Raw genomic sequence first — 27066 nt, 5'->3', positions numbered from 1 at the left:
ATCAAAGTACTTATGTGTCAATGCCAAAGCAACAAGGAATTCCCCTTTTTCCTTCACTATTGACAGCTTCAGTTTCCGTACTTACTGTGTCATCCCATCCATTCCCTTCCCTGAGCCTGGACTGCTCTTCCAAGGGAGACTAGGAGTGAAGGGAGGAGTCCCCCCAAAGGTACCCTTTAAGCTTGATAATTAGCTCCACAGCCATGCTAAAGCACGACTGCAGATCCCCAAGTCCCTGACACATTTTCTTCTAAGAAACTGGTTAGCCAAGAAAGTAAAGACGTAAGCCCTGAAGATGGCAAAAGGTGTCGTAATCTCCCAAAGTAATCTGTAGAGGTGCTTCATTTAACCCTTTTTCTTTTGCAGACAAAGGGTTAAAAATCTCTTCTACCTAAATCTTCAAAGAGGGATTGACAAGCTCAAATTTCCTTTTATGAGAAGACCCAAGGTTTCTGGCCAACCATTCACTGTTTTCAGTCTCTTAGGTCCTCTTGCATGCCTGAGAGTATTGAGTATTCGGAACCTCCTACCAGCCCTTGGTAAATGACCTTACCAGGTGGAATAGTTTGAGCTTTATCTGCTCTTTTTTAATGGGATAGAGGGGAAGGCAACACGTCTTATTTTATCAAAAATTGCAAAGCTACACACTCTTTGTGGAGAAGCACCAAAAGGAAAACCTTAGTTTGGAAGGATTCATTGTAAATGAAAATAGTAACTCAGCTCTCCATTCAGGGAGGAGAAAGGCATTTTAAAGCTAGTGTATTGAAGGTTTCCCCCTTGACTTCGGTGTTGAATGGCTCTGGCAAGGACTTCTTGAAGGTTTTTTTTCTCACCAACCAGTGTTTGGCCGACAGGTTGCATCTCTGCCTGAGAAAATGCCTGAAAGAGAAAAGGCAGCATTTGTTACAGGCATAATGTTGTAGAGGAAGAAACGACAACAGCAGTCCCCTGCGTTCATTTTAGAATCAAGATGACTTCTCACAGTTGCTCTGCTAAAAAATACAGGGACTCCCTGCTCTTAACATATCTATAGTGCTCACCTAGAAAATCTACGAGTTAAACACCACACACATTTTGTTGTAGGAGAGGATGTTTCAGAGAAAGTACAGTCCAATTGCAGAATTATGAAAAGCACTGGCAGTAGCAACTCTGGTGGACACACCCACCCGTGCTCTCCTAGCTCCTTTTCTGTCATTCTGTTTGACTTTCTCAAGGGAGCAAAAGAAAGTTGTACTACCTGTTAAGTCTCCAAGGTGTCTTAACCCCTTCATCCCCCTAGCCTTCTTGGAAGGGAGTGGTATGGGAGATATATGGAGACCCTTTGTGCAGGGCAGGGGAGTGGGTGCAAAGTTATGAGTAACCCTGGGTTTCTCTGGGCACTTGGTGCTGTCAGAGATGCTTGGAGTACCAAATGAGCTGGGGAGAAGATCCTGCAGAACAGGGGCGGCCAGGTCATGGCCCCATACTGGAAAAGTGTACCTGTGCAGAAATAAAGTAGGTATATAGCTAAGTTTTGCTGCTCTTGTCTTGGGATGGCAGGGTTGACGGTGAAGAAAGTGCCACAGAAATGGCAGCACAGAGGCACCCTCATCCTCAGCAGGCAGCAGGGGTGAACAGTAATGGAAAGTACCACAGTGAGCCTACCATTACCATAGGAAAACCAGCAACTCCTTTTTTAGCAACATTGGCTTTCTTCTTCCAGTATCTCATTTGTTTCAATAATAGTTCTTGGCTTAACAAGCTTCTAAGTAGTGGCCAACTGTTATAGCAGGGTTGGTGGGCAAATTTTCTTCTTGAGTTCCTCTACTCACCAGGTTAAACCCCTTCACATGGGTGCTCCATTGCCGCCATGCGCTTTTTGTCAGGGATAAGGGTGCAGCCAGCAAGCGTGTCCACAGAGGCCAAGATAGAGTCATACAGGCGATCTGCGTGGCTCTCCAGCTCACCAGACTGCTTTGCGATCCTCCCAAGGACATCCTCTAAAACTAACAATGAGGTTCAAAGAAATTAAACTAGAAACAAAACCCACGCAAGTGTTGTCCTTAGCATTTTCAAAAGAACATACAGGGTGTAGTATTTTGCACAAAGTAGGACCTGGCAGTAGTTTCTGAATGGCCTTTTTAAAGGCCTACAACAAGGATTCCTACAACATAATTCCTACAACAAGGATTCTCCAGGGACTTCTGTTGCACTGGAGAACCTATGTTGTTAACTTCTGATTAAAGCTGAGAAAAGCGGGAGGCTGAGGCAGGAGAATGGCGTAAACCCGGGAGGTGGAGCTTGCAGTGAGCTGAGATCCGGCCACTGCATTCCAGCCTGGGCGACAGAGCGAGACTCCATCTCAAAAAAAAAAAAAAAAAAAAAAAAGCTGAGAAAAGAATTCACTGACTTCACTTTGAAATTGCATAATTTACAGACGGGCACAGAGACATGGTTCTCTGATGGCTAGTATTACCTGACTTTAGAGGTAAGGGCACATCCAGATCCTGTTGGGCGTAAGGCTTAAATGAAATAAAGCGACATGCCAAGGTTCAGATGCTTACGCCTGCTACCAGGTCCATCAGTTTCTATTGGCTGGGAGGAATGTTACTTCACATGGGTGGTCTGGTAATAGATTTGGGAGTGCTTGAGACCCCTTTTTTGTAGGGCCCCAGTGAATAGACTGAAAAAGAAAATGACCTGGCCAGGCGTGGTGGCTCATGCCTGTAATCCCAACACTTTGGGAGGCCAAGGTGGGTGGATCGCCTGAGGTCGGGAGTTTGAGACCAGCCTGACCAACATAGAAAAACCCCGTCTCTCCTAAAAATACAAAATTAGCCAGGCGTGGTGGCGCATGCCTGTAATCCCAGCTACTCGGGAGGCTGAGTCAGAAGAATCGCTTGAACCCAGGAGGCAGAGGTTGCAGTGAGCCAAGATTGTGCCATTGTACTCCAGACTGGGGAACAAGGGTGAAACTCTGTCTCAAAAACAAAACAAAACAAAACAAAACAAAAAAATGACCTGAGAGCAGGCTAAGGAAGATTCATTCCCACAGTGTCAGAATTGTTCATGTGAGGAAGGGATGGGCTAGGGTCAGAGTGCATCACACACAGCAGGCTTTTTTCTCTTTTCAAAAATTTATTTTTGTTAAGCACAAAGGCTGTCTTAGTTTCCTGCGCCTTTATCAGCTGTGCTAATACTCTCCCTAGTTTCCTGCCACAGCTGTAACATCTGTCAGTAGAGGAAAGGAAAGGGGAAGCTGCCTATCTGCAGACATTGCTGACTGGACGGGTGGAAGGAGAAGGAACACAGGCTGGCTGTATCAAGATCTTTGCCTAGTGAAGCCACATCGATGCGGTGTCATCAGGGCAAAGTGCTGTCCACAAAAAGAGTTGGCAAAGTGTGGCAGAGGACTGCAGTCAGAGCGCACGGTAAAGCTTGGCTGTAAGGGTGGCTGGGCTGGGTTCTACCCCTCTTTTTTTTCTTTTTTTTTTTTTTTTTTTTGAGACGGAGTCTTACTCTGTCACCCAGGCTGGAGTGCAGTGGCGCGATCTCGGCTCACTACAACCTCCGCCTCCCAGGTTCAAGCGATTCTCTTGCCTCATTTCCTGAGTAGTTGGAATTACTGGCGTCCACCACCACGTCTGGCTACTTTTTGTATTTTTAGTAGAGACGGGGTTTTGTCATGTTGGCCAGCCTGGTCTCGAACTCCTGACCTCAGGTGATCCACCCACCTTGGCCTCCCAAAGTGCTGGGATTACAGGCGTGAGCCACCGCAGCTGGCTAACCCCTCCAGTCTCATGAGACCTTTGCCCAGTCTTCTTGTGCGATGTCACAGAAACCTTTATTGGTTCAGGGACCTTTGTTTTTTAACTTTCATTTATTTATTTATTTTGAGATGGAGTCTTACTCTTGTCACCCAGGCTGGAATACAGTGACATGATCTCAGCTCACTGCAACCTCTGCTTCCCGGGTTTAAGCGATTCTCCTGCCTCAGCCTCCTGAGTAGCTGGGATTACAGGTGCCCGTCACCACGCCTGGCTAATTTTTGTACTTTTAGTAGAGATGGGGTTTCGCCATGTTGGCCAGGCTGGTCTCAAACTCCTGACCTCAGGTGATCTGCCCACTTTGGCCTCCCAAAGTGTTGAGATTACAGGGGTGAGCCACCGCGCACGGATACTTTTGAACTTTTATTTAGACTGTTAGAATGTTTGGTTGGGGCCAAATAAAAGAAGTTGGGAAGGACTGGAATAACATGTTTGTCTGCTGGCTCTGTGGACTTTGACAGCGTGCTCCTGGTGGAAGAAAAGTTTTGCACCCGCTGGAGAGAGACACTGAAGTCTCAAGGGGGAAAGAGCCACATTCCTGATTATTTCAAGCAGATGGATGGGGAAGGGCTATGTGTCAATCTGAAAGAGTCTGGATACATATCTGAAAACCAAAGAAAATCCCAAAGCCAGTAAAAAAAACCTCTAGATCTCTTTGAGAGAAGAGCAAAGTGGGACTAAGCACAGAAAAGTATTATTAAATTGATTTTAAAGTGAAGGTCAAAAAACCTGAAGCTTTTAAGAGGCCTACTTTTTTTTTTTTTTGAAGAGGAGTTTAGCTCGTTGCCCAGGCTGGAGTGCAGCGGCGCAATCTCGGCTCACTGTAACCTCCACCTCCCAGGTTCAAGCGATTCACCTTCCTCGGCCTCCCAAGTAACTGGGATTACAGACATGTGCCACCACGCCCAGCTAATTTTGTATTTTTAGTAGAGACGGGGTTTCTCCATGTTGGTCAGGCTGGTCTTGAACTCCTGATCTCAGGTGATCCGCCCACCTCAGCCTCCCAAAGTGCCGGGCGTGGTGGCGCATGCCTGTAATTCCAGCTACTCAGGAGGCCGAGGCAGGAGAATCACTTGAATCCGGGAGGCGGAGGTTGCCATGAGCCAAGATGGCACCAGTGCACTCCAGCCTGTGAAACAAGAGCGAAACTCCATCTCAAAAGCAAAACAAAACAAAACAAAACAAAACAAAAAAAGCTTGGTTTGCACACTACTGCCGCCCTGTCCCCTCTCATCAGTTCTTTATTCAGTCTGTTCCCTGAGGACAGACAGACTGTCCTCAGATACTTTTGAGCAATACAATCCTTTTCTGAAACAAACATTTCCCCAAAGTAGGACACAAAGCAGATAGTCAGAGAGGAATTCAACCTGGGCTAGGTAAGGTGGGGAACCGGAGGGATACCCAGTGAATACCCTGGCCACAAACTAAGGGCTGGTGGATTAAAACTAGGATTCCTACCCAGACTACCACCAGAAAAATACAAAAAGAGAAGCAAAAGACAGCGTCATTCTTGCAGGCTCAATACCTAATTTCTAATTAGTTTGGTTTTATGACCATGACTGCCTCTAAGCAGGTGTGCAGGGGCAGTGATGGGCAGTGACGCGTGGAGCTGGCAGACGGTGGGGCATGGGGCATCTCAGGCAGTTGGGTGTGGGCAGGGGCTCTTGCGGTACCGGCTCCTTACCAGGGATAGTGCGGTCCCTTGGCCTGCTGCTGACAAGGATTAAGCTCTGGCTAAATCCAAAACCTTAAGCATCTCACCTGGGGTGTTCTCCAACAGGCACTGAAGAAGAATCTCCCCCTTCTGTAAGACACTCTCCGTCAGAGACTGATGTTCATCGATATCTTTCTTAAATTGCTTAAGGCGTACCAGAAGAAGAAAAGGAAGAAGCATCGTTACTATTGTTTTGTAAAAGTTATTTGAAAAGCACAGCATGCAGGGTAGCCTTATTCCCCTCTAATGTGGAAGAGTCACCCCACTAGGTCTGCAGAATTCCCCAAGTAACAGTGCAACAGTTTAACTTCAGCTTCTTTGAACCCAGGTAAATAGAGTCAGTAGTTTTTCCTGTTTAGTTTGACTTCAGAAGCGTCTTCCCTGACAGAGGCTGGCTCACAGCTTGGAGTTAGGGTCTTCTTCCAACGCCCTCACCTCATGGGGTATCTCTTTTAATTCAGGGCTATGGGAGTCTCAGAATTTATTCCATTCTAATGGACCACAAGAGATCTGCCATTAAACTGACCGCAGAGAGCCACTGTCTCTACCTCTGGTCCTCCCTCCATGTTCTCGCTCTATGCAGACCACAAGGGTAACTACCTCAACATCTGGGAAGCTGTGAGTTTCCCAAGCAACTCATTTGATTTCCCCTCTTGGCTACCAAGCTGGTGTTCTTGATGTTCCTTTAGCAGTTAAGAAGTGTAAAGTCGGCCAGGTGCAGTGGCTCACACCTGTAATCCCAGCACTCTGGGAGGCCAAGGCGGGCGGATCACCTGAGGTCAGGAGTTCGAGACCACCCTGACCAACATGGAGAAACCTCGTCTCTACTAAAAATACAAAAATTAGCCGGGTGTGGTGGTGCATGCCTATAATCCCAGCTACTCGGGAGGCTGAGGCAGGAGAATCGCTTGAACCTGGAGGTGCGGTGAGCCGAGATCATGCCATTGCACTCCAGCCTGGGCAATAAGGGAGAGACTCTGTCTCAAAAAAAAAAAGAGAAAAAAAAAAGTAAAGTCAAATCCATGACCACCTTTAGTACAGGGTGTAGAACCTGCTGACTGATTTTTATAAATTTTTAAATTTTTAACAGAAATAGAGACAGGGTCTCACTATTTTGCCCAGGCTGGTCTCAAACCCCTGAACTCAAGCAATCCACCTGCCTCAGTCTCCCAAAGTACTGAGATTACAGGTATGAGCCACCGTGCCCAGCCAGAACTTGGTGTTTTACCATTTTGAAGTGATAGTTTTACCCTTGGATTTACTATTTTACTGTCTTTAGTTTTCCTTTACCCTGATACCTATACTTATTATTTTATTCTCTGCTAGTGTGGTTTATGTGCTGCTGCAACCCCCGTGTTAAGACGAAATACAAGTATATGAGAAAATGAGTCACAGTTAAAATATGTGAACACACACACACACACACACACACACACACACGCTCGCTTATACTAGGTCTTAATCCAAGCAGGAGTCAAGGTAGCACATACATACGCATGAGCCATGCACAATTCTGTGCGGGGAAGGGGCTGGCAATACAGTCCCCCTTTGTGACAGCTGTATGGGTAACACAAGAGGCCTATGCCTCACTGACCTGCAGGAGTGACTCCCAGCTCAAATCTCAGCTCTACCTACAAAGCCAGCTGGTTGTTTCTGTCTAGCTTGGAAGCTGAGGGACAGAAGGCTGGGAGGAGGGATAAGATGGAGGGATGGAATTATTCTGTTTGCCCCTGCTCTGACAAGCCAGGAAAGGCCACTAACCTAGGTCTACCAAGGCAGCTTCCTCTCCCTGTAGTGGTACTGGTCCTGGGCCCTGCACAGCTGTGTGCATGCATGTGGAGTCTGCACGTGGAGTCTGACTCCCCTGAAGCCAGCCTTTCTCTCCTTCGTCAAGCTCACTCCACCCTAGTGGGAATGCTATTTCCTGCAGTGTGGAGAGGAACTCATTGTGGAGTTCCTCAAAGTGAGGAACTCAAAGCAACCTGTCCACGCTGCAGGAAACAGTATTCCCACCAGGGTGGAGCAGCTGGCCCACCCTGCCCAGGTCAAGCCAGGCTCCTCCCTAAACTTTAGTTGGCCCGAAGCTGGAAAACAAAGCCGCTCCCTCCCTCTAGCTGGAGTACGGTCCCAGGAAGGCCCAGAGTCAGCTCAGCCCTGGCCCATGCACATGTAAATCGCGCCCTCTGCTGCTGAAGATATGGTCAGGTTATAAGGTTGTAGGAATTCAAAGAATTGTTTTAGAAAACTCCTTCCAGACTAGCCTCAGGCTCAGACCATGGACATCCCTCTGCTGCTTCATGAAGAGATTAGAAAGGTGCAGCCAACCACATATGCTAGAAGGCAGGATGTTCAGCCAAGGTTAACGTTAGATTTAGGGATGACAACTATATAATTTATCCTCCAATTCAGGACACTTCTGAGACTGAAAGGGGACCTATTATTATGCCAGAACAACAGGCACAAACTGGGATGCAGTCATCCTAAATCTAGGACCAAGTTAACAAAAATCCACATTAGTATTTTCAAAATAACAAAATCTTAATGATAAAGAAACAAGAAAACTAAAACCAAACCCAAATACATACACACGCACACAAACTGAAGTCAGAGTTTTTGTTTGTTTTTTGAGACGGTCTCAGTCTGTGGCCCAAGCTGCAGTGCAGTGGTGTGGTCTTGGCTCACTGCAGCCTCTGCCTGCAGGGTTCCAGTGATCCTCCTGCTAGTGCATGCCACCACACTCAGCTAATTTTTTTATGTTTTTTGTTTTTTTTGGTAGAGACGAGGTCTCACTATATTGCCCAGGCTGGTCTGGAACTCCCGGGCTCAAGTGATCCTCCAGCCTCAGCATCCCAAAGTGCTGGGATTAACAGTGTAAGCCAAGGTGCCTGGCCTAGATTTCTGTTTAAATACCATCAAAATGCCCTATTGTAGATTCTGGAGTCAGTACAATTTCAGCTCAGATCTTTAAATAGCGGTGCAGTCCAATAGGACTTTATGTGATGATGGAAGTATTCTATATCTGCACTGTTTAACGTGGTAGCCACTGGACAAATGTGATGGTTGAGCACACAGAATGTGGCTAGTGCAAATAAAAAAATCGGAGTCTTTTTTTTTTTTTTTTTTTTGAGACGGAGTCTTGCTCTGCCGCCCAGGCTGGAGTACAGTGGCCGGATCTCAGCTCACTGCAAGCTCCGCCTCCCGCGTTCACGCCATTCTCCTGCCTCAGCCTCCCGAGTAGCTGGGACTACAGGCGCCTGCCACCTCGCCCGGCTAGTTTTTTGTATTTTTAGTAGAGACGGGGTTTCACCGTGTTAGCCAGGATGGTCTCGATCTCCTGACCTCGTGATCCGCCCATCTCGGCCTCCCAAAGTGCTGGGATTACAGGCTTGAGCCACCGCGCCCGGCCAAAAAATCGGAGTCTTTAACTTCACTTCAATAGCCACACATAACTAGAGGCGTCATAATAGTGCAAGTCTGTCCTTATAATCCCTGAGACATTTGGAAAATTATATTGCAAATCACCCTAAAGTATTTTTGTTTTTACTTTTAATTAAGAAAAAACTTTTTTGAGATGGGGGGGCGGGTCTTGCTATGTTGCTCAGGCTGTACTTGAACTCCTGGGCCCAAGCAATCTTCCTGCCTCAGCTTCCAGAGTAGCTGGGATAAGAGACTTGTCCCACTGCACCTGCCAGCCTAATACCTAAAGCATTTTTGATTTGAGATAAATATATTGTACCTTCAAGCTCTATTTGGCCTGGGAAATAATTCATGTATTTTACAAAGCGTTCCGCTTTAAGAATGTGAAGCTCTAATTAGATTTCAGGTATAATAGTCAACTGAGCTATAACATACCAGACATTGGTTATTTGAGATTTTACTTTGTAATCGAGTAATTTAGTCACCACTCTTATGAGGGAATAAGCCAGAGCCAGGACCGTATATTACCCGGTAAAGTTGCAGAGAAGACTTGAGACTTGTAAGATTGGACCTGGCTGCAGTCCCGTGGTCAGTAACATCTGCAACATTATACAGCCAGTGGATCAGCTCTTCCAGTTGACAGCAAAATGTCTGCAGAGACAAATAAAAGGACATATGGTGTTACTGATCGAACAGCCATTCATGTTATCAAAAGGCTAAAAATATCAGGAGGACATGGAGACAGACTGCACCTTTAGTCTCCTCTCTTCTCCTTGCTCACCTGTCCCCACTCCACGACTCTAGACCTCCCTCTGCCAGAGCAATGAAAACCACAGCCTGGTGTGACACCAAAAATGACAGGATGAGAAAACCCAGCCTTGCAGGTGGGAATGGAGCAGCCCAGAAAAGGTGTGCCTGCCATGGAAACCAATTATTGGATCAGCACCATTACTAACTAGAATCAGCATCTTGGAGCCAGATACGTCCATGTTTCTCTGGAAAAGTGAATGCAAAATAAATGACTAAAATCATGACTAACCTGAAGCTATACCCAAGAACAACTTCACCTCATGGCATCTCAATCTTTTATCGGTAAAGAACGGTCCATGATAACATGTCCTACCTACCTCACAAAATAATCACGTCACCTCCCTGGAAGGTGAAAGTCCTTCTCAAGCGCTAGGACATGTTCCTGGACAGGCACATTCCCGAACCTTCAACACGGGTCTGGGAATGCACCGAAGCCCTCAACATGAATTATTTAATGCACACAACATCCCAAGAAGGCAGGGCTCCACATTTTACAAACAAGCAAACTCAGAGAGACTGAGCTGACATTCCAAAGACATCCATGCCATGTTTCAAATTCAGATGCCTGACACCAATAACCCTGTTCCACGCAGTGTTCCTTATACCTCCAGATATTAAGATAGTTGGTCCACAAAAGACGGTCCAGTGGCCACAAAGTCTAGAAAACAGTACATCCAATGCCCCTAACTTTGCACTTACACCACTTTGGCAAATGAAGCTCTGAGAAGTCCTGCAGTCAAGAAAGCCACTTACTTTTGTTTAGCCCGGTGTTTCCTAAAGGCCCCTATGCACAGAACCCTTTTTGTTCAGAATACCTCTGAGCTACGAAGTAGCCAAGGGTAGTAAGAGCTCAGCCTCTACAAACAGTCTACCTGGGTCTGATTCCTGGCTCAAGCCCTTGCTAATTATAAGTGGGCAGGTTACCTAACCTCTCTCTGCTCTTTTCTCCAAAAGGTAAAATGAGAACAGTGCTTACCTGGTAAAAGTTGTGAGGATTGTATAAGATAAGGTACAGCACAATGCCTGGCACATAAAAAGTGCCTGGTCAACATGAACATGTTTTATTGTGATGTTAGTGGATTGGGGGAAGAGACAAGACACCTGTACACAAAGCCTCCTAATGTTGAGTGTCGTTACCTTCACACATTGCACCAGTGATTCTTTTCCCTGTTCTCCTCCTTTCCTGGGAAGCTGCCCTTCAGCATCTAGGTCTGAGAATGGCCACCGGTCCAACCTAGCTGGCAAGGAGGAGCGTGTTTTCAGCAGTCCAGAGGAGACCCCGAGGGCCTGGCTGCTCCCCAGACTGCCTTCCCCTGCGGAGTCCTGGGCACGGACGAAGGAGCGCAGGAAACAGGGGTTCTGGCCCTCAGGATCCCCAGATCCTCGGAGGGCAGCTCCAGGAGGCAGCTGGCTTTGGCTGGAGCTTGAAGGGAGGGAAGCTGGCCCATCACTGTCTGACACTTCCAGGGGGCTCTGCCCTTTAATATCCCCAGTGGGCAGGGTAACCAAGGTAGAAATGGATCCTAGATACGAAACCAGGCTAGAAACCTGTGTCAGCCGAGCGGGCAGGGCAAGATACTCGTCGTCACTTTCCACTTCCTCTTCTGATTTCCACCTAGACTCTGTGCAGGTAGGGCGCCGGGCACTCTGGCTGGTCCTCTTCTCCCTCTCTGGACTGGACAAGGGCCACCCTCTGTCCTGTGTCCTTAGCTGAGGAGAGCCCATATCAAGGTGCTTGCCTGCAGCCAGCCGGTCCTTCGCGCCCCTCAGGGCTGGCTCTCTGCGCTCCCAAGGAGCATCCCTACTGCCTGGGGCTCTGGGAGTAGATGCAAGTTGGCTCCAAGATGCCAAGCCCATGCCACCCTGTTTCTGGGGTACTCCAGAGGGCCACTGCTTAAGGCTTGGCTCTCTGGGCCCAGAAAATGGAAGGGCAGTGGCCTCTGCTGTTGGGCAGTTGGGGGAGACATTAGTAGGTGATTTGAGGGTGCTTGCCGGAGAGACAGAGAAGCTATCCAGGTCTACCCCCGAGTCCTGCGGGACAGGGTCGGCCGGCACACGGCTATCAAGGTGCTTTGGAAGCTGAGGCCTGGGCCTCAGTGGGTAAGTATAGTCAAGCAGATCTTCATACTCTTTATTTGGGTTCCAGAGAGGGGAGTGGCGGTCGGGTGATGGAGGCAGGGAATCTGGCAGCACACAGGCCCAATATTCAGCCTGGAAGGACAGGCGTCTCCTGCCTAGCCCAGAAGCATCACCCCCAGAGAACACAGGCTGTGGTGACCACTGGGGCCGAGGTCCTAGCCCCACCACAGAGGAGGGTTCCTGGGGGACGACCAGCTCCAGGGAGGAGGAGACCTTGGCCAGAGGACCACCACGAGGCTCCGCCTTCTCTTGGTGACCCTGGAGACTGCTGCCTGTGGAGGAAGCAGAGACGCTGCAGACGGAAGGCTGAGGAGCTGCGGAACCTGGACTCAGCACGGACTTCCACTGCGACAGGCAAGAGAGACCTGAGCTGTGAGGCTGCTGGCTGAGGTCCAGTGCCTGGGGCAAATCCACTAGGGATGGATCATCTTCGGTATCAGCATCATGTCCTGAGCAAACAGTTGTTCTGGGAAGGCTCAAAGTCTGAGGGAGCTCCTCGGAGGCAGAAAGCTTGGTCTTCTCCACCTGCAATGATCAAAGGGACAAAAAGCACTTGGGTGAAAATCAAACCCAATTTCTTTCTTAGATGACAACCCAGGAGTTTCCTTGCGGGTCTAGACAGTATTTAGGAAAGATCTTAAAATGAAAAGTCTGCTGCCTGAGGCAAGAACCAGGCAGTGTGCACTGCCAGCAGGAGCACTGAGACCCTGCCTGCCTGGGAAGCAAGGTGACTTGACTCCCATCTCCAGTCCCCTCCAAGGTTCTTCCTCCACCGGTATCCAGGGTGTGAGTGAGCAGAACTCGGACAGCTCTGTCATGCTGAAGCTGGAATACAGTCCCGTACCTCTGAGAAGCATCTCCTGGCAGACGAAACCCTCAGTCATTCTGTCGCTAATAGGACACGTCCAAACCCAGGAGGTCGCCCCAGGCCCCATCCTGCTCAGTTCACAAGCCAGTGGTAACCGAACACTAGCAGAATGACTGGTTCATCTCTGCTTCTTCACTGGATTTTTATCTGCTTGATGAAGAACTCAACCCCGAGGGAAGCAGGACAGCACAGCGTTGCTCCAAACATGGGTTTTGGAGCTAGACAAACCTGAGGCCAGCCCCTGACTTTGCCACCTTCCAAATGTGTGACTTCGAGCCTCACTCTCCTCCCCTCATGGCACCAGCTCCTCAGAAGGTAAGGATTAAATACACCCATGTGTGCAAAGCACATGATAAGAGCTTAACAAACAACAGGAATTCTAACAATATGCACCAGACTCATCCTCGTGAAAGGCCATTTCTGTGTCTGTTTATTATTCGCTTCCTGCCTCGCTGAATCTCTGACTCACAGGTGCCAGAGCCTCCCACCGCCCCTTGCTCCCAGGCAGGTGGGGCCCAGCCTCTGTTCTCTCCCAGTCCCTCTCAGAACCTCCTCACAGGATGCAGCTCCACAAGGGGACCGTGCAGCAGCCAAGCCTACAATGACACCGAGAAGATCAAAGCCATTCCCAGGAAAGGCCTTGGCAAGCAGAACAGAAAAGAATGTAAGAGCTGGGCAGAACAGATCATTCAGGTCACCTCCCAATGATGCTGAGGGCCTAAAAGATCTGGTGATTTGCCTGCAGTCACAGAACCTGTAGGATTCCCTGCCCCATGTGACTCCCACTAGGAGAAGCTGCCTGGCAGTCAGAGAAGCCCAAAGAATTCTCCTTCACCAGGGACAGTGCTGCCTACTACATGGCTCCAAGGTTCTGACATGTCCCTTGGGTCTGAAGAGGATTTAGTTCAGAGGCCCCAGGAACCCAAAGCCCTGGACACACCTTTCCCAAGTCTCTTCAGGGTACCCCTAAAGCCTTTAGATCACCAAGTCAGAAACAGTACAGGGCTCCCCTTGCCAGAATTCCCCTGGCCTACACCTCTGGGCCACAGCCTCTTGGCCATACAATCCCTGGTCCTCAAAAAGTCACCAGTCACTCTTGAGGAACAGGAGATACCGTGGACAGTCCCCCCTGGCTGGTCCTGAGGCCCAGCTCTCCAGCTGAACCCACAAAACAGAAATCATCATACTCAGGCCCCTCTAATTCCCCACCCTGCACAGTGGCCAGGAAAGGATGCGAGATGGTGAGGAAATCCTAGAACAAACTCCCAAAGGACAGCAACGGGTCCACCTACAGTCTTGCCTTAGTACCTACCTGGCTTTCCCCAGAGAGCAGAAGGTCTCCAGACCCCATGGTGGTAGGAGGCAGGCCACCGAGTGCAGGCTCAGACCTCTCAGCTACAGGCTCTCTGCTGGCATCACTGGCCTGTGGCTGGTGGGCTCTAGAGAGGCCGCCAGGGTCAGTCCCAATCCAGCAAGCAGGGGCAGGTATCCCTTCTGCCCCCCATACAGGGGAGATGAGCCCTCCCTCAGCGTCCAGGTGTGGGGGCTGCTCCCCACTCACAGGCCCTGGGGGGTCCAGTTCCCGCTCCCCGCAGTTCCCTCTCCCATAAGACTGGGCCTTTGTGTCTTCAGATGCTTCCGCTTCTGCCTTTTCTTCACCCAGGGCCATTGAGACTCCCTACCTAGGTCAGGGTTCTGCTGAAGACTTCAGCTTCCTACAAAACAGGGGAGGGGAGAGAAAAATATAAATCTTCTGCATCTGTGTTCAGGAAGCCTTGTTTTTTTAACAATTAAGGCAAACATATTTTTGGCCAAAGGAAAAAGGATACAAATGATGACTACTTCCTCAGAGGAGCACCGAGTTCCGGCTTTTCCCTGGCCCCAGACCTTTCCAAAGGGGACACAGAAGCACACCATTTTCCCCTCTGCTTTCATAGTGGATGGTGCCATCCCCACCAGCAGACACCCAGGAGGGTCAACACAGGTCCAAAGTCCAATCAAGGCTGGGGTCCTGCCTAAGTCACCTTTTTGCCCTTTTAGCCCAACCCCACTGGAAAAGAGTCCTGGTGGGACCCTTCCTGTGCACAGGCCCACAGTGGTTCTGTTGTCCTAACGGTCCCCTCAGCAAGCAACTCAAGCCTGGCTCTGACTGTTCTATCCTAGAGAACAGCTAGTCAGGCCATGCCCAGGCCTCAGCTGGGCACTGGAAGAATGCCCCCAAGATGCTTGGCTCTGCCTGGCAGAGGAGGCAGGACCCTTTTTTCTTTTTTTCGAGACAGGGTCTTACTCTGTTACCCAGGCTAGAGTGCAGTGGTGTGATCTCAGCTCACTGCAGCCTCAACCTCCCTGGGCTCAGATGATCCTCCCACCTCAGCCTCCTGAGTAGCTGGGACTAAAGGCACAGGTCACCACGCCTGGCTAATTTTTGCATTTTTTGTAGAGATGGGGTTTCACCATGTTGCCCAGGCTGCAACCCTCTCAAAGCACAGAAACCACATCCAGGCTGTGGAACAGGTAAGGGCTTCTTGTTCCAAGGATGGCCAGTGACCAAAGAGAAAGATCAGCAACTCTCCTCAGGCTGGCCTGGGTTATGCTGCACCTGATGACGGAGGGAAGCTGTGGAAAGCTGGTGGCTAACAGTGGTAGGGTAAGTGTAACACGGCATGTATGCACATGAGAGTGAGAGCCAGGCGGCAGGCAGGTAGGCGAGGGAGCATAGGCAGAGCACTCAGGGAAGGATGATGATTTGGGAGCTGAATCTGCAAACAGGACCATTCCAATACAAAGAGGTTCAGGAACAACAGAGGGACACCACCCTCAGCCTAAGCATGCCAGCAAGAGCTGGTGCTGGGAGCCCTGGCGGGATGGGGCAGGGGGCCAAAAGGCCAACAGGAGGAAGACTAACGCTGGGAGGACATGGAAGGGGAGGTGACGGAACCGTGAATGCCCAGGATGTCGGCAGCTACCTGGAGTGCACTGGGTCAATCTCAAAGCTTAAGTGTGGGCAGAAATGGCCTTGTTTCCTCAGACAGGAAGCAAAGAGATGGTAAGAGGAGATGCTGGTGGACAGCCTGCAAAGGCGGGAGTGGCTGTGGCTGCGGGCTCATCCTACTCAGCTCGCACACTGGGAAATACCACCTAGATGGGCACTGCACACACTGAGGCCTCATCGCACTGGGATCCAAGAGGCCCCTTCCTTACCCTGCCTGATGGAGAATGCCAGGCTCCAGCCTGATTCAGAGGTGACCATGGAGGAGAGCATGCCCTTCGCATGGACTCTCGTCTAATTCCCACAACCACCAGGTGGGGCAGGAACTAATCAGAAAAACAATTATTTTTGAGTGGTAATATACAGCTTAAATGTAAAATGCACAATAGATATAAGTCTCTCTCCGCCCTTGTCCCCCATTCCTTTGCTAAAATGAGCCAGGGCAGGCAGAGCATCTATGACAGTGCCTGGCATGGTATGGACACTAAGTGTTGGCTATTGTCATTAGTGTCATGGGGAGGCATCAACAGAATCAGTGTAACAGGCCACCTTACAAGGAAGGACAAAGGAGCCAAACAGGAGAAAAAGCAGCCCATTTTTAAATATAAATCAAACAAAATATTTACTACTAGATACTCCCACAAAAACAGGGAACCAGCCTCACTAGTTTTGTGTATGACTCTTGTTTCCTGATGCAAATACTATTTCAACCTTCCCTCCCTTTTTTTTTTTCCTGGAGACTGAGTCTTGCTCTGTCACCCAGGCTAGAGTTCAGTGGCGTGATCTCGGCTCACTGCAACCTCCACCTCCCGGATTCAAGCGATTCTCCTACCTCAGCCTCCCGGTAGCTGGGACTACAGGCGTGTGCCACCACACCTGGCTAATTTTTTTTGTATTTTTAGCAGAGACAGGGTTTCACCATGTTAGCCAGGCTGGTCTTGAACTTCTGACCTCAGGATATCCACCCACCTCCCAAAGTGCTGGGATTACAAGCATGAGCCACTGCACCAGGCTTATCCTTCCCTCACTTTTTTAAAATATAAAAGTAGCAAACAAACTGTCTGGGTCATACTATTCAGAACGTTGCTTTGCTTTTCTCTACAAAAAACGTCTAGGGGATCATTCCTAAGCAATACAGCAGGTCCTTCAGTAACATCACTTGGTCCAATGTCTTTTTTTTGAGACCTCGAGTCTCGCTCTGTCTCCCAGGCTGGTGTGCAGTGGTGCAATCTCGGCTCACTGCAACCTCTGCCTCCTGGGTTCAAGCAATTCTCTTGCCTCAGCCTCCCGAGTAGCTGGGATTACAGGCGCCTGCCACCACACCTGGCTAATTTTTCTATTTTGCCTCAGCCTCCCGAGTAGCTGGGATTACAGGCGCCTGCCACCACACCTGGCTAATTTTTCTATTTTTAGTAGAGATGGGGTTTCACCATCTTGGCCAGGCTGGTCTTGAACTTCTGACCTTGTGATCCACCTGCCTCAGTCTCCTAAAGTGCTGGGATTACAGGGGTGAGCCACTGCACCTGGCCAATATTTGTATTTTTAATAGAGAAGGGGTTTCACCATCTTGGCCAGGCTGGTCTTGAACTTCTGACCTTGTGATCTACCCGCCTCAGCCTCCCAAAGTGCTGGGATTACAGGCATGAGCCACACTGCCCAGTCGGTCCAATGTCTTCTCATTGTATCACTGATGAGAAGAAACCCTGATTCCTGGCTGAGGTCATTGTCTATATGGAGTGTACACATTCTCCCCATGTCTGCTTGGATGATATCCAGTTTATCTGGATACTCAGGTTTCCTTCCACATCCCAAAAATATATACTTAGGTGAATGGGGCTGACTACATGGTCCTGGTCTGAGTTGGTGGTATATGAGTGAGTGCGCCCTGCCATGGGATGATGTCCTGCCCATGACTGGTTCCCTCCTTACACCCTCAGCTGCTGGGACAGGCTCCAGCCACCTGCGACCTTGAACCCATTTGAGTAAGCAGGTAAATCATAACCTTGTTTTTTTTTTTTAAGATGAAGTCTCGGTTCGTCACCCAGGCTGAAGTGCAGTGGCGCGATCTTGGCTCACTGCAACCTCTGTCCCCTGGCTTCAAGCCATTCTCCTGCCTCAGCCTTCTGAGTAGCTGGGACTACAGACACTCACCACCATGCCTGACTAATTTTTGTATTTTTAGTAGAGATGGGGTTTCACCATGATGGCCAGGCTGATCAGGAACTTCTGACCTCAAATGATCCGCCCTAGTTGGCCTCCCAAAGTGCAGGGATTACAGGCATGAGCCACCACGCCTGGCTCATCTTACTTGTTTTTATTCATCTTTCATAAATGTATGTACAGCTCACATTTATTTCAATATTTAATTTAGAAGTGTTTTACAGTTTATTTAGAAGTTTGATGATGCTTTCATAACCAGAAATATGCCATAGGAGCTTAACTCTTATTGATATCAATTAGACTATGGTAAAATTGGTTTCTTCATATGTCCTTTCAAGTGGCAGAGTCACGGTTTCCAAAAACCTACTGATGACATCAAGTGAGGACTTATTGTACACAGAGAGCTTCCTCTTTCCTTTTCATTACTGCCCAGTGCTGTATTCTGGTGCAAGGACGCATTAGTTTATTTCACCAGTCCCTTATTAGTGGACATCTGGGTTATTTCTAGTCCTTTTTGCTAGTCCAAACAATGCTACGATGAGTCACTATGCACACACATATGTGCTGGCACATCCTCAGCACAAATTGCAGAAGTAGAGCTGCTGAGGCGAGGGGTGCCCACGGGCATGCTTTTGGCACACACTGCCTAGTGGCCCTCTGCTGAGTGGTATCACTCTACACTCCACCAGCACATGTGAGGGCCAGTTCCCACGGGAGCCAGGGTCTTTAATCCTCATGTCACAGATGGGGAAATGAAGGATCTGAGCAAGACAAGTCCAGGACTGCCCAACTCCAGAGCCCAAGCTGTTTATGAACCAAGTGGGGAATAAGTGATCAAACAGTTAAGCCACAAAGCAGAAGAGGGAGAAGACTGGTGGAGGGACAATGAGAAGAGTGACAAGTCTTGCTGCGACAGAGATCTTATGGAGCCACATCCTCACCTGGTGGCTCTTTAAGAAACTGCACATGAAGATGTTTACAGGCAAGGTGTGTTTTCACAACTAGGGGAACACGCTGAGCCCTTGAGCTGGAAAAAACAGGGTGAAGGCCGGGTATAGCCCATAATTCCCAAATGCTACTTCTTGCTCCGTTTCTAAAAACTCTCTCAATGGCCAGAGATCCCCACACCCCTCACTAAAGGGTGCGGTCTTGAGATAGGGTGCTGGAATAAGATGATGGTGCGGCAAAGGAGGGGTGCAAACAAATTATCCCTTTGTTTTGATGATGTAATTTTTATTTATCTTGTCTGGACCTCATTATTCAAAAAAAAGGAGGTATCTATTTATCCTGGAGAGATGGGGAGTGGTGAGCTATTACAAACTATTCATTTGGCATCCCTAAGTAACTTACAAGGATACACACAAACCTAAACTAGGTTAGTGGTGTGGCCAAAGCCCCTTCAGCAACCAGGTAAGAAGGTCTGAAATTCAATGATGCTCATGGAAATGGTGCGTCTATAACGACGGAATGAAGGTAGTTACTCTCTCAGACTGGATAAACAGTCCCTTCCTAATTTTATTAATCTGCCTGACAAATCATGCTTTTCCCCCTGTACTATACAAGTTTATTATGAGAACCAAGACAGACACGTGTGAAAGAAAATGAAAACCAATCTACAATGCATTCAAAACTGTCTATGAAATGTTACCAAAATGCAACGAAAGGGAGAAATCAGTTGGGATAAATATAATCGGGGAAAACTTCCTGAATTAATGACTGAAGACAAACCACTTTTAAAACAGCAATCATGCTGAAGAAAACACTGGCCCAGGCTATGATAAATGCACAAGTTTTGGATTCCTAGGACTCAACTCTGTCTGCACCTGCCAGGTGGCCATCCGTTAACACTGCAAGGTCTGATCTTCATTTCCATAGATTCAAGATTTTACATAGCATTACTTCTAACCCTCTGGGGTAGGGATGGAGGGGACAGATTCGGTTTGGAACTTTTAATAAGAGACAGCTTATCCTTCTCAGACTGGTGAACAGCACTTGTTGTGTTGGACCCACAATGTCTCCCAGGTCATCAGCTTTAAACAATCTCCTAATGTGGGGCCTCCTGTTCTCGGATCACACATTTTATAGTGTTCTGGAGGCTAGTAGCTCCATGATGGGGCACAGGCCCCAGTCTCCTCCCAAATGAAGAAAGTGCCAGGAGGTTGGACTGAATGACAGGAGGCATCAGAGCACAATGAACTCAACCCTCTCCTCTGAGAAAGGTCTGTACACACCAGAACTGCCTTGTCCTTTGTCCAAACCAAGAGACAAGGCACATAAGCTTCAGGATATTCTAGGGACCATCTGGACTTCGCTATTAAAATTCTAGTTTCCAGAACCTGAAGAGGCTGTATGATCCACCAGATATAATTAGGAGTGATGTAGGCTTGGCTTACTCTCACCCTACAGTAAAAATACGCCCACAAATCATGCATGTGGTAACACAAACTCTAAGCCTGGACATCTGACCCTTCTTGGTATATGCTGCATCACCCTAGGACACTCCTGTCACAGCTGCCGGGCTTCCTCCCACTCACTTCTGTCCAGGATGGAGAGAGGAGGACTGGGAACTGTGGGAGGGGCGAGGCTCTGCTCTTGCTCTTGACTAAACCCCTCAAACAGATGATCAACTAGAGAGCAATCCTCCTTTGAACAAAAAAAGACCTCCCGCAGGACTTTTTTTTTTTTTTTTTTGAGATAGAGTCTCGCTCTGTCGCCCAGGCTGTAGTGCAGTGGCACAACTGCAGCTTACTGCAACCTCTGCCTCCCAGGTTCAAGGGATTCTCGTGCCTCAGCCTCCTGAATCGCTGGGATTACAGGCATGCACCACCATGCCTGGCTCATTTTTTGTATCTTTAGTACGGACAGGGTTTCGACATGTTGCCAGGGCTCGTCTCGAACTCCTGAGCTCAGGCAATCCACCCGCCTAGGCCTCCCAAGGTGCTGGGTTTACAGATATGAGCCACCATGCCTGGCCTCTTTTTTTTTTGTAGATGGACTCTCACTCTGTCGCCTAGGCTGGAGTGCAGCAGTGAGACCTTGGCTCACTGCAACCTCTGCCTCGTGGGTTCAAGCAATTCTCCTGGCTTAGCCTCCCAAGCAGCTGGGACTACAGGCACATGCCACCATGCCCTGCTAATTTTTCTATTTTTAGTAGATACGGGGTTTCACCATGTTGGCCAGGCTAGTCTTGAACTCCTCACCTCAAATGACCCGCCGGCCTCGGCCTCCCACAGTGTTGGGATTACAGGCGGGAGCTACCACGCATGGCCAGAACTCTTTAAGTCGTGAGCTCCTTTTAGAACAATCTAATTTATACCAACTTTGCCCTGGGAGCTCTGTCCTGGCAAGGGCTTGTCTCTGTACCTGAGCGCACAGTCACCTGTGCCAGCTACAGAGGCCAGGTGTTGTCAGACTGAGCAAGCCCTATGAGTTCAGGGTCAAAACCTCGACACTTGTTTTCACAGGAGGCCACAGGTATAATTGATAATTGCTATGAACACACAGTGGCAGAACCTGCCCACAGAACTAGACAAAGAGGCTTTCCATGCTGCTCTTTCTCCAATAACATGAAACTGTCCACAAGGAAACAGAAGGCAGGACCCAGCAGAGGTTGCTGGAAGAACTCCAGGGGAACTAGATTTATGGAATAAAGGAGCTTAAAGGCAGAGGCCAAGTGGCGTGGGAGGCAGCAGAAAAGGAGGTAAAGACACGTAGCGGAAGCCAACAAAGGGGCCAGTCACAAGAGGTGACTGAGGCCTGCTTCAGGGTGGTGTGGGTGCCAGAAAAACTGTGGCTAGAGGTCTGAGACTGGGAGGCCAGCAGCAAAGAGCAACTGCCATTTCCACCTGCTCCTGCCCTGCCGAGAAGTCCCCCTGGAGCCCCATAGTCCCCCATACCAGCCTTGTCTTCCACTATGAGGTAGGTCACTCTGAGCACTTTGTACCCCTTCTCTGCAGATAAAACCAAAGTAAAGTGAAAATGAAGAAAAGACTCAAAGCTACAGAGGGTAAACTGTGTGTGCTGTGGCTTGGCCATGGGCCGAGGCCATCCCCAGGATCCTCAGGCACCACGAGCCCGTTCTTTTCTTCCCAGGGCTGCTTCTGGAAGTTTTGCTTAGAGTCAAAAGAACAGAAGGAGTCTCCCAAGGGCCTAGGAGGAGCCAGTGGGTCCCTCTAGATCAATGTGGTAGGGAGGGCTGTGGGCCAGGCTGCTTGGCTGTCTGTTCCCTCACCTTCTCACTCACTTATCTGTCGGCTGACTGACCAGGGCCACCAGACAGCCTCCCAGCAAGGCCAGTCTTCTCACTTACAGGGCAAAGTCTTCAGATGGCTTTTTTTTTTTTTTTTTTTAAATATGCGATGGAGTCTTGCTTTGTTGCCCAGGCTAGAGTGCAGTGGCGCTATCTCACTGGACCCTCTACCTCCTAGGTTCAAGCAATTCTCCTGCCTCAGTCTCCTGAGTAGTTGGGATTACAGGCACCCACCACCACGCCTGGCTAATTTTTGTATTTTTAGTAGAGACAGGGTTTCACCATGTTGGCCAGGCTGGTCTCGAACTCCTGACCTCATGTGATCCTCCTGCCTCGGCCTCCCAAAATGTTGGGATTACAGGCGTGAGCCACTGCGCCCAGCCTAGATAGCCTTTAAAGAAATGTAAGTCACATCTACAAGGAGCTTGACTGAGTCCCAGTTACTCCTCCCCTCAACTCCAAGTTCTCTGGCCTCCTCAGCAGTCAGCAGAGTGTCTGTGTGTAACAAAGCTCAATGTACAAGGATGCCGAGGTTTGAATATGTCAATCAACTGCACCTTTTTTTCCCACCAAAGAGCAAAGCAGAAAAACACCTTCCTTATAAGAAAAATCACTGTCAGAAGAGGCTGTACCTGGACCACATGGGTGCATTTCCATAGACCATAGCTTTTACTATACTGACAGTTTTTATTTTTCCACTTATTATTTTTGTAAGAGACAAGGCCTCGCTATGCTGCCCAGGCTGGTCTCAAACTCCTGAACTCAAGCCATCCTCCCTCCTTGGCCTCCCAAAGTGCTGGGATAACAGGCATGGGCCACGGTGCCCGGCCCTGACACTTTTTTTGTGAGGTCATCAGGCTACATGTATGAAGACTGAGAAGAATCTTACCGATTCTCTCAAGAGATACTATTTAGAATGCCACTCACTGTACCATAGCATTCTCTTTGGAGAACCCATGGGAGAATTCTCTGGCCTCAATAACAGAAACAGCTGTCTCCACTCAGCAGACATTTTCACTTTGTAAGTACTGGCAAAACTGATAAAAAAAAATTTCCCTCTGCTTTGGCTGCTACAAAGCTCAGGGCCAAATACACAATCTCACTTGAGTAAAATGCATAGGACAGAGAGGTACTTGCCTTTTTGTGCTAATCTCTCCCTTGACTTTCTCCTATTTTTTTTTTTTCACTCCATGTGCCTCAATTGCTTTTATTAAAAATCTTGTTATATCAAAGTATCTTGGAACAATTCCTCGAATAGTTTTTTTTTTGAACAAGATAAATTGTTAAAACAAAAAATAGAAAAAAGCTCCTAAAGCCAAGATTTTATTCCAATACCATAAGAAAATAAAACCCATTTACCCAATACTTCTACAAAGCAAATGTAGATACTCGGGTTAGTACTTCACTATCAAAGTGTGATCCAGCACCAGCAGCATCTGCATTACCTCAGAGCTTGTAGGGAATGCAGATTCTCAGGTCCTACCCCAGAACCTTGGAATGAGAACCTGCAGTTTAGCAGTATCTCCAGATAACTTGGTAAGCACAATGTTTCAGAAGCACTGGGTTGGTAAGTAAGGCTGTTTCAGCACCCTGAGAAGGAACAACTAAAATAGCTTTACAACCATTCCTTGGGTGCCTATATGCCAGTTACACACAAGAAAATTTACGGTCCTTGTCTTCAAGGCCTCTGCAAAAGGACATTAGAAAAGGCTTACACCTTGTGGCAGGTTTTTAATGGCTAATTATAGAATACCACAGCTGGAAGGGAGTCCTCAGAAATAATAATATTCCCTAGAAAGAATTTGAGATTCACGGTGGCTATGTTAAAAACAGAATCACAGACCTGAAATTCTCCTGTGCCAGTTACAGGTGAGAAGGGGAAAGGTGTTTGTTCTGGAAACTGGAAATAATTTAAGATAAACTGGTATGCCAAGGGAGCTTACAGCTACAAGGAAATGTGCAACTTAACCTGTTTCCTGTAACCAGAAAGTGGTACAGGAAAACCTGGAAGTGACGCAGTGTCCCCCAAGGGTTGTATCTGACACCCCTAGCTGGCAGACAGGTCTAAAGCCAACAGGAACACTTCTTGGGCTTTTCACAATGTTTGTGAACAACATTAAAGACAGTAGTTTCTTCATGAGAACAAATTTAAGTTATAAGGAGAGTCCACCTCCATAAACTCTGCTTCTATCTGGATGGATCAACCATGTAAAGATTTTCTGTCAGCCACACGAGGCCCCAGTCTATGTAGCTCCTGTGATTTTACATGACCATTTCAGGTACCAGACCCCATTAAGAGTGTATCAGGTACAACTGTAACTCTTGGCCAAACTGCTATTTGGCACCGAATCAATCTTTAGCTGGTGGTGAGACTGCAGACACATAAACAGATAATATTCTATGGAATACTTTCACTGTGGAAAGAGAATCAGCAAAGGCTAAAGAGATGTTTAAAAATCAGCCATCAGGTTGGGCACGGTGGCTCATGCCTGTAATTCCAGCACTTTGGGCGGCTGAGGTGGGCGGATCACCTGAGGTCAGGGGTTCAAGACCAGGCTGGTCAACATGGCGAAACCCTGTCTCTACAAAAAATACAAAAATTAGCGGGACGTGGTGGTGGGCGCCTGTAACCCCAGCTACTTGGCAGGCTGAGGCAGGAGAACTGCTCGAACTCGGGAGGAGGAGGTTGCAGTGAACTGAGATTCTGCCACTGCACTCCAGCCTGGCCAAGAGGAGTGAAACTCCCTCTCAAAAAAAGAAAAAAATCCGCCATCAGATAACGGGCCAGGCACCGTGGCTCATGCCTGTAATCGCTTGAGCCCAGGAGTTCAAACCAGCCTGGGCAATATAGAGAGACATCATCTCTACAACAAAATAGAAAATTAGCTGGGCGTGGTGATGTGCACCTGTGATCCCAGCTACTTGGGAGGCTGAGGTGAGAGGGACTCTTGACTCCAGGAGGCTGAGGTCACAGTGAGTTGAGATCATGCCACTGCACTCCAGCCTGGGTGATGGAGTCAGACCCTGTCTCAAAAAAAGGGATCGGATAAGGACCAAAAAGCAGAGAGATCCTGAAAGGTCAAGTACTATACAGATATTTCATATTAGTGAGTGTATTCAAGTATCCATTTATTTTTCTCCTAACAACTGCTAACAGCTAACAGCTACAGATCATTTTCTTTGTGCCAGGAACTATGGTAGGCACTTTACATTAATATCTTATTTAATCCTCATAACCCACCACATAGGTACTATTACTATTCCCGTTTTCAGGATGAGGAAACCAAGACACAGAGAAGTTAAATAACTTAATGACATGTCTGTAATCTCAGCACTCTGGGAGGCAGAGGCAGGAGGATTGCTTGAGCCTAGGAGTTCAAGACCAGCCTGGACAACATGGCAAGAACCCCATCACCATTAAAACAAACAAACAAACAAACAAACAAACAAACAAACTTAATCAGAGTTAGTAACATGGCAGAGCTAAAGTCTGACTTAGAAAGCCTGAGCTTAGCTGCCTTCCTAACCTGTAAGAATAACTGGCTCAAGAAGTTAAATAAATATTTCTGTTGTGTCACCTTTGGGCTACCATGCTGATTTTGTTTCCTTTTGGCTTCCTTCCATCATTGAGTGCCTTTTATGTTCCAAGCATTGTGCTAGGGGCTGGGGAAACCGCAATACAGTGTGATGTGTAAAAATAGAGGTCGGAGAAGGTAGCCCTGAACAGGGAGGAGTTATCAGTCGCAGGGTGAGTAAGTGCCTTCGAAAGCTTTGCAAAAGAGCTTAAACTGAATTCCTTGTTTTTTTTGTTGCTGTTGTTTTGTTTTCTAAGTGGGACAGAATTGACTCAACAGAGGGTGGGAAAGGGGAATGGAGTGAACAAAGTAAAAAGTGGTGACTTCTAGATCTTTCAACTAAACCCAAAGCAAACTGACCCAACACCCTTTGTCACGCACTTTAACACAACATTCTCCGTACCCTAGATGTGAGGACTGTTAGATTATTTACAAATGCTACCTCCCTTCGTGGTCCTGATGAATTCCCAGTGAGGTCCGATCTGCCCTGGCAGGTTTCCGCTCATTTTTGTTACAAACAATACACTAAACCCAAACTACTAATCATCAAGGGCTGGAACAGGTTTTGGACATTCGTCCCCAGGCTGCTGAGAACTGTTCTAGTGATGACAGTTAGAAAGGGTAGCCCTCCGAGGCAAAAAAAAACGAGACATCTAGATTTTTTCGCTCCGCATCTGGGCGCTGCAGCATCCACGGCGATAAGAAGACATCACTGGTCTCCATCTTTCGAGGGGGAAAGGCCCGCGCTGCACTAGTCCCGACTGGGTATCTGGGTAAACAGCCCACGCTCGACAGAGGCCTGAGGGAAAGTGACCTCCCCCGGGGCCCAGGCCGACCAGCAGCGCAGCTGCTCCGCCACCAGATGCGCGGACTCGCGCGCTCCCTCGCCGCGCCCGGGCACTCCCAAGCCCAGCCGACCGCCTCGGCCCCGACCCCTCGGCCGCCACAACACACGCCGTTCCGCCCGCAAAATGGAGGCGAAGGCACGAGGCGCCCCCGCCCCCAGGGAGCCTTTGTGCCCTTGCCGGCGGGGACGCGAGGCCAGACGGCCCGCACCGCAAGGGCCCCGCAGGCACCGAAGGGAAGGGGCGGAGGGGGCCGGGCTGCGCGCGCGGATCCAGCCCCGGCCACCGCCCCCAGTGCCGCGGGGACCCCGGACCCCAGCACCAGGGCGCGGGACGCTGCCTACCTACCGCACCGCGAACGCTTCGCAAGTCCGGAACGGCCTCAGCAGCCCCATGCGGTGGCCCCAAGCTGGGGGGCCCTGACTGCACCCGCGGCCCTCCAACCGCAGCCCAAAACGCGCAGGGCGGGACCGAGCGCCAACCACGCCCTTCGG

General features: G+C 48.8%; 1 protein-coding gene across 3 annotated transcripts; it reads right to left on the bottom strand.

The window, feature by feature from the left end:
• CEP68 (centrosomal protein 68) lies at nucleotides 1–27066 on the bottom strand. Of its 3 annotated transcripts, none has more exons than XM_009184318.3 (7): nucleotides 26917–27066; nucleotides 14067–14469; nucleotides 10885–12411; nucleotides 9466–9588; nucleotides 5568–5664; nucleotides 1812–1985; nucleotides 1–879 (listed from the first exon to the last, which is right to left on the bottom strand). In XM_009184318.3, the coding sequence occupies exons 2-6, from the start codon at nucleotides 14421–14423 to the stop codon at nucleotides 1816–1818; spliced, it is 2274 nt and encodes a 757-aa protein (XP_009182582.2). In that variant the 5' UTR covers nucleotides 14424–14469; nucleotides 26917–27066; the 3' UTR covers nucleotides 1–879; nucleotides 1812–1815. The 3 variants fall into 3 exon arrangements, with proteins under 3 accessions (XP_009182582.2, XP_003908783.2, XP_009182584.2); XM_003908734.4 differs by having other exon boundaries at nucleotides 26921–27060; XM_009184320.4 differs by having other exon boundaries at nucleotides 14316–14469; nucleotides 26917–27029.

This window comes from Papio anubis, chromosome 14 (assembly GCF_008728515.1).
Source record: "Papio anubis isolate 15944 chromosome 14, Panubis1.0, whole genome shotgun sequence".
Classification (NCBI taxonomy): Eukaryota; Metazoa; Chordata; class Mammalia; order Primates; family Cercopithecidae; genus Papio; species Papio anubis.
The sequence above is the reverse complement of the archived record's forward strand: the minus strand, read 5'-3'. Positions and strand labels throughout refer to the sequence as shown.

Bases quoted from the DNA above. Each gene is read 5' to 3' on its own strand.
- CEP68 (XM_009184318.3), bottom strand. From the start codon at position 14,423: ATGGCCCTGGGTGAAGAAAAGGCAGAAGCGGAAGCATCTGAAGACACA. The intron at 9,589-10,884 runs GTAACGACACTC...TTGTCTCTGCAG, and splicing joins CACTGGTGCAATGTGTGAAG to ACATTTTGCTGTCAACTGGA. The intron at 1,986-5,567 runs GTGAGATGCTTA...CCTCATTGTTAG, and splicing joins CCTGTTGGAGAACACCCCAG to TTTTAGAGGATGTCCTTGGG.